The following is an 11,302-nucleotide window of genomic DNA, read 5'->3' on the forward strand; positions in this document are numbered from 1 at the left end:
GGGGCGCCTCAGTTTCTCTTCTTGATAAACAAGAAGTGTTTCTCTAGTGGCAAATGTGTAATAAAAACGCCTAGGGAATTGTAAACAAATGGTTTTTAAGCTGAATAAATGCTGACTGTGAGTTCCATTGAGGAAGTCACCTGGACTAATGAAGACGCCGTTACATGGTGTAACGTTAGCGGCGTTCCATTTCAGCTTGCCTTCACCTCCACCTCCACCGACAACAAACACCTCCACCATCACCTTCCTCTTTCGTCCCCACCGTCACCTCATCATCTTCCTCTTCGTCCCCACCGTCACCCATCATCTTCCTCTTTCGTCTACACCGGGGACAACCACCATTATCGGCGGCGAACATAGGCGGCTTCGCCGCCAAAATCAAACGAAAAACCCAATAAGAAAGGGTAAAATTTATGGCATGGTTAACCCCAAAGGGTAAGGGTTACCTTCCTCCATTGACGCTGTCATCGAACTTGAATAATTCCTCCATTGAAGCTGTCGTCGAGTTCGAATTCCTCGTTCTAGACTCAATTCCCTCCATTGAAGCTTATTCCTACTGTTAGCAGTCCTTTGAATTGATCGACACCTCAAATTTGTCTCCCGCTTTCGACGATTTATCGCCGGAGGTGGGAATTAATTCTGGGCAGTACTCACAACAGTGGTAAATTGCAAAAGGGGGTAAGTTGAACAAGGGGGTAACGGTAGGTTCACTCCGTCAACAGGTAATTCCAAATTTACCCTCATGAGAAACGCTTCTTGTTTATCAAGAAGAGAAACTTGGAATTACCCGTGTTGTATGCACATTTTCTAGAAAAAAAAATGAAGCAATCTAAGTTTATTAAGTAACTGTCATTTTTAACTTGCTTAAGTAGTTAAGTGACAGCCGACTTAGTATAGTTATTATGAAGACAAATACTAGTATGTCATTTTCTATTGCAAAAGATGTTTCTTTATGGCTTGTGGCTAGGGTTAGTCACTTAGTCCAAATACATTTTTGGTTCATACAAGCAGAAAATCCATCATTGAAACAGGTGATCTAGATTGAAAAGAAAGAGGGTTTTACAGAAAATTCAACTGAAATATCTGATAGCGTGATTTGATTGTTATTTCACTTATTTACCTTCTCTTGATCACATTCTAAAGTGTAGAACAAGTACCTTTCTATTTATTAGTTCACAATCATATCTTTTAGAGTGAAAGAAAGACTAATAAGCCAATATAAAGTTATAAACTATATCATATGTCAACCTTTATTCATAATTTCTAGTTTACTTGTGAACTAGAACAAACATTTATCTACAATTATGTTCCTGAATTCTTCACTAATTAAAGTTCAATAATCATACTTGTAATTAACTGAACTGTAGTTTTCATCAGGATAAATTTCTAAGACTAAGACAGCTAAATTAAACCAAGTTCTAATAATGGACTTGTATTCATATTTGCAGCCTTGTTACTTGCATGATTGAGATAATAAAAGTCTTGCCGTCTCATAAACTTCTTCTGACCTCTTCCTCTTTCTCTCTTTTTCACTTTGGACTTGTAATCTTACCCCAAACAGCTTTGGCTGTTTTTCGTAGTTTTCGTCATCATCATTGTTGCTGTTGCTGCCTTGGCTTTGATCTTCCTTTCGGTTTGTGTAGACCGCGACCAAGTCAAGTAGCTCCTTGCACTTGTTCTTCATGTTTGTGAGCTCTGAGCTTAGCACCCCGTTTTCCTTCTTTAGTCTCTTGTTTTCATCCACTAGAATGTTGAGCTCAGAGGATGATGAAGTTGATGAGGATCTTTGATCTTCATCATGTTTATTTGGAGGAGCTTCGGAGTTTGTTGGGTTGGCTGCAACCGTTGGTGGTTGTGGACGGTGTGCCCAGGCTTTCCGACGTCGAATTTGGCCTATCAATTCTTTCTTGCCTCTTTGGAACATGTCGTTGCAGAACTCCCATCTGCTTGTTGCCACTTTCCTAAACCCCTGAGTATGAAAACAGGAAATACACAATATTATTTAAGCTGATTAAATAAAATAGTGCATGATTATAGAGAAAATAGGGCATATATTGAAGAAATAACTGAGGGCAAATGGGAAAACGATTATTTTATTGGTCCATACAAATAACCCAATATTAGTACTATAAGAGAGGACACAAGAGAGATAAGCCATAAACCAAAGCCCACAACGAGGTTTCATTTTAAAATTAATTGACAATAGGAGGAATAAACTGCTTGGATTATAAATTAGGATGCATGGACACTTCATCCAACTATCCGTGTCGGACACCGTGTCAGACACCGACACTCGTGGGACACGCGACGATACGTCTCGGACTGTATCCTACTATGATATGGGGTTGTTCAACTTTTTAAAATGAGAAAATTTAAGTAAATTAAGATATGTAAGGTAATTATTAAATAATAGGAGTGTCTTCATATAAATCACATTGTTAATATGATATATGATCTAATGAGGAGGCGAAATGACAAATATATGGTCAAACTCTTTTAAAAAATATATTACATGAATTTTAACATTTCATACCCGTGTCACTTATTTTGAGATAGTCGTTTTCTCGTATTCGTTTTATATCCGTATCTGTGTTAGTAGCCGTAGTTATGCAACGTAGATTATAAATCGAAAGATATTTGCTTTCTTTTTCAATGTAGGACAAATTCTACTCACACTTATACCTAACATAATGTATAATGTATCAATAAGGAGAAAGCTACATATGTATGCTACACGATCAAGTGTCATCAAATATAGACAATATAAGTATTGAATCTCAAACCATAAAATTGACGAATTACACCACCTACTACATAATTTGATCAATAGAAGGGCAGCCCATGGATTTAAAACTAAAATAAATAAAGGTTTCAACTTTATTCTTTTCTATACATTTTTCCAAAGATGTTACCAATTCCGCAATTTAAAAAATTGACACCTTATTAAGAAAATAAGGAAAGAAAACGTGTAGAATACAAAACCTACCAACCCCCTCTTTTTTTTTTTTTTTTTTTTTCTATTTTCTTCGTCAAATTTTCCCTTTATTGTTTTCCTCTAAAAAAAATTACTATTAGAATAAGACGAATGTTCAAGTGACATTTAATGCTGCAAAAAAAAAAAAAAAGTCAAGTGGCTATTCCACATTATCCAGCTTAATCTAGAACAAAGCTAAAAAAGAGATGATTGATACTTCCAATTTCCAAATTTCTCGTTCAGAGTTTGACTCATCTAGCCCCATCATATTCACAGTATTTGACCATTTACTTTGTAAGCAAATAGTACAAAACTAGTACTTTACACATATCAAATGGATATTACTATTCGTATCCGGTATCCCTGTTAATTTAGGTGCACGTACTTTTATGTGTACTTGAATGTATGTAAGATTTTTTTTATCAATTTTGTTTATATATCAAGGGTGTAATTTTTAGAACTTAGATAGAAAGTTAATTATCTTGTGATCTTATAATTAGGAGTTTGGTCCTTAAGAGTCATGGTTTATGAGATGAAGATTTTTCTTATACCTTTTATCCGGGTCTATAAGGGCATGTTCTCTTCAGATTATTTTCAATTCAGTTCAGTATAATTTTTAATTTTCTTCTCACATAAAATATTCAGTTCAGTTCAGTTCAACTTAGTTCAGTCAATCAGAACAGGCCCTAAATCTCGGAATTTAGCATATAAAAGGTTTTTTTATCGAAAACATAGCAAATAAGTGTTAAGTCATAGTATTGGGTTGATGAAATTTTTTATTACTTGAAACTTTCATTATTTGACTTGGATTAATTAAGCTCATTATTTTATCATTTGAATAATTAAATGTTTATTGCTAATTATCCATATTTATCTTATCAATAATATTAATGATATGTAGGACTAATAATGAGGGTCCTTCAACTTCTCATTATTCAACCTATATTAAATTTCACTAAACTCATTTAAATTACCAAAAATAAAAAAAGAATTAACTTAATCCATCCTATAAAGGAGAGATGCATGTATGTCTACAAAATTGCAATTACTCTGTATTATTTGTATATTAATTACAATCATTAAAATATGGAAAGAAAATTAATTCTCCCTCCGTTCCCAATTAATAGTCACTTTTGCCATTTTTGGTGACTAAAAATGTTAGTCACATTTGCTTTTTTCAAGTTCCATTAATATTATTTTTTACCAAAATTCTGTAACATTTGCAAAAATATTTGTGCAAATTTAACTTTTCCATGTAAATTTTACTTTCCTATATACTTTAATTACTTTCTCTCTCTAGTTTTTTGCATACCCAATGTGAATTTATTTTTTCAATGTACTTTCTTTATTTCTCCTTAATTCCCGTGATTTTTTTTAGTAAAAGTGACTATCAATCAGGGACGGAGGGAGTACAGAGTAAAATAGTTTATGAACAATTTTGAAAATGGGTATGGATTTTATAATTAACACTCATAATCAATTTTTTTTTTAGCAAAGTGTTACATAATAGTTACATACATTAGATAAACCATTACTATAATACTTGTATTATAGGAAATATTAATAATAAGATTTAAATGTAATTTTGTCCAGTAAGGTATCATTAGGTAACCATTTAATTATATTTTACATTTGTTCGATTCAAGATTACGACTTATAAATCATTATGTATTACTCGGTAATATAGCATGACGAACTTTACTCATCATAGTCTCAATATCCTAAAATAGTACATGTGACCGCTTACTAAACTTTTCAAGACAAATGAAATACAAAATATTTACATTGTTGTTTACCTAAAGTAAATCTATAAAATTGTAATTACCCAAGTAAACGTAACTTGAAGGATTAATTAACTTATATCTTTGTTACAAACAGACAAATACCAACTACAATCATAATCAACTTGTTGACAATAGCTTTTAACCTTTAATCCTTTTCCCATTTGTTAATCATGATTAAATAAACTTGGCAAACCCGCAACAACAAACAACAACATTAAGATCAACATAATCATAATTAAAGATCAAAATGATGTTCCTAATTTTGATTAATTTTTCTAATTATTAAAATTATGCTTATATACCTTTAAAAATAGACTAGACATTTTTTAATAAATATTTACTACATTATATGACTAGTCAATTTTAAAATGTTACAAAATTGCTCAAAGTGTACATAAAATTATGTTTTAAAATTAACCATTAAAGTTGACTATAACAATAATAGTTTAGCAAAACTTACGTAAGTATTGAGTTGTCTAACAAAGCTAGAGAAGTTGCAATGCTTGAAGAAAGTAGGGAGCAAGTCCCGGGCAAACTCGGCCGGCTGCCACACCACGAAGGCGGTACCGCCTTCGTTCCACGATACAACGGTGTCGGTCTCGGGATCATCCACAAGCATGTATGTCTTCAACAAAAAGGGTGGTGGATTTGATTTCCTAATTATTCCATACTCAAACAACCCCTTCTCACAAACACCTTCCATTAAAATCTTTTTTTTTTTTTTTTTATGTTTTTGTGCTTTACAAAAAATACTAATTTTCTTAACCCTTTTTTATGTTATAAAAGAAAGGAATAAAAATCTTAGAAATTTGTTAAAAATAAAACAAAAGGAAGAAAAAAATATGATTAAAAAGAAGAATAAAAAAGGGTTGAGAAAAGAAGAAGGGCAGTTAAGAACTCCCAACCCCAGCAGTAGAAACCCAAGACGACACCACAGTTCATGAGATTTGCAAGGAAGCTTTTCTTAGATGATGTTTTTCTTTAATTTCTTCCCTTTGTTATTTTTCTCTCACTAAATTTTGTATTTATTTATTTATTTGATTTTCTCTCTCTCTCTACATTTCTGAGTTTGGAAGAATTATGTAATATGAAGTTGTTGAAACGTATGTTCAATGTTGGACTGTCTTTATATAGTCCGTACTAACTAGAAACAACAGTTAGTTTCATGCTTTTCAGATTAGGTACGCGTATATATTTTGTTTTGCTTTGCTTTTTTTTTTTTTTTCCTTTTTCTCGTATAAAATCCTCGTTTCTTTGTTGAAATTAGGGTCTATTTCGATTTACTGAACTGAACTGATTGGGGCTAAATTAAACTAAATAGAGCTGAAATTTGTCTATAAAATAAGGAAATTAGAAACTGAACTGATTGGAGTTGAATTGAACTGAACTGAAATTAAGATGAATAGAACAAGTCCTTAGTACCCCTTTCATTTTTTTTAATTTTACAATTTTGATTTTTGCATTATTATACTACCTCCGTAACAGATTATGTGCAACGATTAGACATTTTTCCCCTCTACTTTATGTCAAATCGTTGCACATAACCTTTAACGGGGGTAATATAATCTATTTTCATTGATATATGTAATTTATACTATACATAAGAAAGAGATGTATGCATGTTTTTTTTTTGGTGTTTAGAAATGTATGTATGTTGTCGTGTCAATATTTCGCTTGTTGAAATCATCTCAATGTATCAAAATGATGTATGTAAAATTGATTTCCATTATTTCTGATGAAAGAGTTTGTACTAAAATGCTTCGTAATATCTTGAGTGATATCGTGGACATCTTTTATATTTGGTAAACTGTAATATTATTGACAAAAAAATTATGACCAAAATTAATCCATATTAAATTGGTACGGAGAACAAACTCTACTCCCTATAATCCATATAGATTTGTCAAAAGTTAACCCGACCCGAAATACCGACTCAAACCCGATTATTAACCGAACCATCTGAACCCGAAAAAATGGTGACCCAAACCCGCCTTGACCCGACCTGAAACAAACTCTAGACCCGAGTTGACCCAAGTATGTGAGACCCAAATCCGAACATGAACTGACCTGGAGATGACCCGACCCGAATGTAACCCGTAAATTATTAACCTGAACCAAACCCGACATTTTAACCCGTCAAAACCCGAATTTAACCCGACTTGTTACTAACCTGACCCGAATTCAACCCAACCCGTTCCTAACCCGACCCAAATTTAACCCAACCTATTACAAACCTGACCCGAAATCAACTCGACTTGTTATTAACCTGACCCAAATTCAACACGACTTGTTATTGACCTGACCCGAATTTTACCAGACCTATTACTAACCCGTCAAAAAAATTCAACCCGATCTGTTACTAACTCGACTCGATCAAAATCAACACGACTTGTTGTTGACCTGACCTAAATTCAAACCAAATTGTTCCTGACCCGATTTCAAATCACCTTAAATGCAATTTAGACCACCTTATTATTGTTGATCAAAGCATTTTGTCTAAGGAGACCAAGTCGGTCCAGGCCAGCAAAAGAAAGGAGCATCATCCTCAAATTTAAGAATTAAATATAGTATATATTATATTTGTTGTATGGTCAAAGGAGATAAGTATCTTCCTAAATTATAGACTATAGTTCCCTAGTATATTGTCATATATATTATAGTCAAAGGAAATAATTAGCTTAATAAAAATGATAATTATCTATTTATAGTTAGTTGAACCCGAATATGACCTGACTTGGAAATTACCCGACCTGATTGTAACCTGCAAATTATTGACTTGAACATAACCCGACTTAAATCCGAGAATGACCCAACTTGAAAATGACCCAACCTGATTATAACCCGCAAATTATTGACTTGAACCGAACCCGACTTGAACTCGAGACTGACCCGACTTGAAAATGACCCGACCTAATTATAACCCGCAAATTATTTACTTGAACCGAATACGACTCAAACCCGAGAATGACCCGACCTGATTCTAACCCGCAAATTATTGACTTGAACCGAACCCGACTCGAACCCGAAAATTACCCTAACCCGTTTTAACCTGTGAAAACCCGAATTAAACCCGACTTATTGTTCACCCGAATCGAATGTACGTAACTCGATCTGTTATTAATCCGACCTAAACCCGACCCAAACCCGATAAGAAGTATGTCCCAACGTAACCCGACTCAAGCATGACCCAACCCAAACTTGACCCGCATAAGTTATGGAATTAATTCGAATTGACCCGACCCGAGATGACCCAATCCAGTCTTATCGACCTAAACCCGACCCGTTTAACCGAAATGACAGCTCTACCCGAAACCTCCAAAATTTCAAAAAAGCGTGATATTAGCTTCAATTTTGGAATTTTTTGACTTATTTTCACCCGAAAATAAAAATTGCCGAAATGTTTACCATGGTCCCTAATACCCGCCGGTAGTCCAATTGGCAAGGTGGAACCATCCAATTTGCCTTTATATGACCAAACTACCAGTTTACAACTTGCACCGATTTCATTAACTCAAGCCTACTACGAACATTTATGACAATATATAATGATCATATATGGTTCCAAACGGCATTATATGACCCCAAGATGTATCCCCTAAAATCTCAATACTTTTCGACACCTAGCCCGAAACAATTGAAATTTCTTAAAATAGTGGATATTAGCCTTCAATTTTGGAATTTTTTGACTTTTTTTCGCCGGGATATAAAAATTGCCGAAATGTTTACCACGGTCCCTAATACCCTTCTGGAGTCCAATTGGGTGGGTGGAACCATCCAATTTGCCTTTAAACGACCAATTTAACGATTTACAACTTGCACCGATTTCATTAATTCAAGCCTACCACGAACATTTATGACAACATAAAATGATCATATATGGCTCGACATTATATGATCCCGATATGTATTCCCTAAAATTTCAAGACTTTTCAAAACCGGACCTCGAAAACTCCAAAAATTCTCAAAAAGCGTTGATATAGCCTTGAATTATTTAATTTTTTGACTTGTTTTCGCCCGAAAATAAAAATTGCCGAAATGTTTACCATGGTCTCTAATACCCCCCGAGAATCCAATTGAGTGGGTGGAACCATCAAATTTGCCTTTAAACGGGCAATTTACTGGTTTACAACTTCTTCGATTTCATTAAGTCAAACCTACCACGAATATTTATGACAATATATAATGATCATATATGGTTCAAAATGACATTATAAGACCCCGATATGTATCCCCTAAAATCTAAAGAATTTTCGGCACCAGGCCCAAAACCTCCAAAATTTCTCAAAAACGTGGATAAGCCTTCAATTTTGGAATTTTTTGACTTTTTATCGACCAAAAATAAAATAGGCGAAATGTTTACCATGGTCCTTAATACACTCCGGGAGTCCAATTGGTTGGGTGGAACTATCCAATTTGCCTTTAAATAATCACCAATTTACCGGTTTACAACTTGCATTGATTTCATTAACTCAAGCCTACCACAAACATTTATGACAACATATAATGATCAATATGGTTCTAAACGGCATTATATGACCCAGAGATGTATCTCATAAAATCTCATTGTTTTTTAACACCAAGCCCCGAAACCTTCGAAATGTCTAAAAAAACGTGTATAATGCCTTCAATTTTGGAAATTTTTTACTTTATTTCATCCAGATATAAAATTGCCGAAATGTTTACCATGGTTCCTAATACCCTCCAAGGCCCAATTGGGTTGGTTGAACTATCCAATTTGCCTTTAAACAACCAATTTACCAGTTTACAACTTGCACTAATTTCATAAACTCAAGCCTACCACGAACATTTATGAAAACATAAAATGATGATAAATGGTTCCAAACGGCATTATATGAACCCGAGATGTATCTCCTAAAATTTTAAGACTTTTCGACAACGGGTCTTGAAACCTCCAAAATTTCGCAAAATGCATGGATTTAATTTTGGAATTTTTTGACTTTTTTCGTCCTGAAATAAATAATGCTGAAATTTTTACTATGGCCTCTAATACCCTTCGGGATTTCAATTGGATGGGTGGAACCATTCAATTTGCCTTTTAACGACCAATTTACCGGTTTACAACTTGCATCGATTTCATTAACTTAAGCCTACCACGATCACTTATGACAACAAATAATGATCATATATGGTTCTTAATGGTATTATATGACCCCAAGATGTATTCCCTAAAATTTCAAGACTTTTCAACACTGGGTCCCTAAACCTCCAAAATTTCTCAAAAAACGTGGATATTAGACTTCAATTTTGGAATTTTTTGACTTTTTTTCGCCTGAAAGTAAAAATTGCCGAAATTTTTAACATGGTCCCTAAAACCCTCCGGGAGTTCAATTAGGTGGTGGAACCATCCAATTTTCCTTTAAACAGCCAATTTATCGATTTGCAACTTACACTGATTTCATTAACTCAAGCCTACCACGAACATTTATGAAAACATATAATGATTATATATGGTTCCAAACGGCATTATATGGATGACCATGATATTTATCTCCTAGAATTTCAAGGCTTTTTGATATCGGGCCCCGAAACCTCCAAAATTTCACAAAATGCGTGGATATTAAACTTCAATTTTTGAATTTTTTGACTTTTTTCGTCCTGAAATAAAAACTTCTGAAATGTTTACCATGGCCTCTAATACCCTTTGGGAGTCCAATTAGATGGGTGGAACCATCCAATTTGCCTTTTAACGACCAATTTACCGGTTAACAACTTGCACTGATTTCATTAATTTAAGCCTACCACGAACACTTATGATAACAAATAATGATCATATATGGTTCTTAATGATATTATATGACCCCGAGACGTATTCCCTAAAATTTCAAGACTTTTAACCAATGTGTCCCTAAACCTCCAAATTTTCTCAAAAAGCGTGGATATTAGACTTCAGTTTTGGAATTTTTTGACTTTTTTTTCGCCCGAAATAAAAATTGCCGAAATTTTTAACATGGTCCCTAATACCCTTCGGGAGTCCAATTAGTGAATTAGGTGGGTAGAACCATCCAATTTTCCTTTAAACGACCATTTTACCGGTTTACAACTTACACCGATTTAACGGTTTACAATGGCCAATTTAATTAACTTGCACCGAATCCGACTAGAACCGAAATTGATCCAAACCTGTTTTAACCCGTCAAAACCCGAATTTAACCCGACTTGTTACTAACCTGAACTGAATTCAACCCGACTCGTTTCTAACTTGACTCGAATTTAACCGAACCTGTTACAAACCCGACCCGAAATCAACCTGACTTGTTATTGACCTTACCCAAATTAAACCCAACTTGTTATTGACCCGACCCGAATTTTACCAGACCTATTACTTACCCGGCCCGACCCAAATATTCAACCTGATTTGTTACTAACTCAATTCGAAATTAACACGACTTGTTATTGACCCGACCTAAATTCAACCCAAATTATTCCTTATCCGATTTCAAATCACCTTAAATACAATTTAAACCACCTTATTATTGTTGATCAAAGCATTTTGTCTAGGGAGACCAAATCGGTCTAGGTCGGC

At 34.1% G+C, this 11,302-nt stretch overlaps 1 protein-coding gene across 1 annotated transcript; it reads right to left on the reverse strand.

Moving 5' to 3' along the window:
- Positions 1-1,206: 1,206 nt before the first annotated feature.
- LOC110691517 (heat stress transcription factor B-3-like) lies at positions 1,207-6,189 on the reverse strand. The gene is made up of 2 exons (XM_021868455.1): positions 5,219-6,189; positions 1,207-1,969 (listed from the first exon to the last, which is right to left on the reverse strand). Exons 1-2 carry the CDS (start codon positions 5,459-5,461, stop codon positions 1,454-1,456), a joined length of 759 nt encoding a protein of 252 aa, XP_021724147.1. The 5' UTR covers positions 5,462-6,189; the 3' UTR covers positions 1,207-1,453.
- Positions 6,190-11,302: the final 5,113 nt, after the last annotated feature.

This window comes from Chenopodium quinoa, unplaced genomic scaffold (assembly GCF_001683475.1).
Source record: "Chenopodium quinoa cultivar QQ74 unplaced genomic scaffold, ASM168347v1, whole genome shotgun sequence".
Taxonomy (NCBI): domain Eukaryota; kingdom Viridiplantae; phylum Streptophyta; class Magnoliopsida; order Caryophyllales; family Amaranthaceae; genus Chenopodium; species Chenopodium quinoa.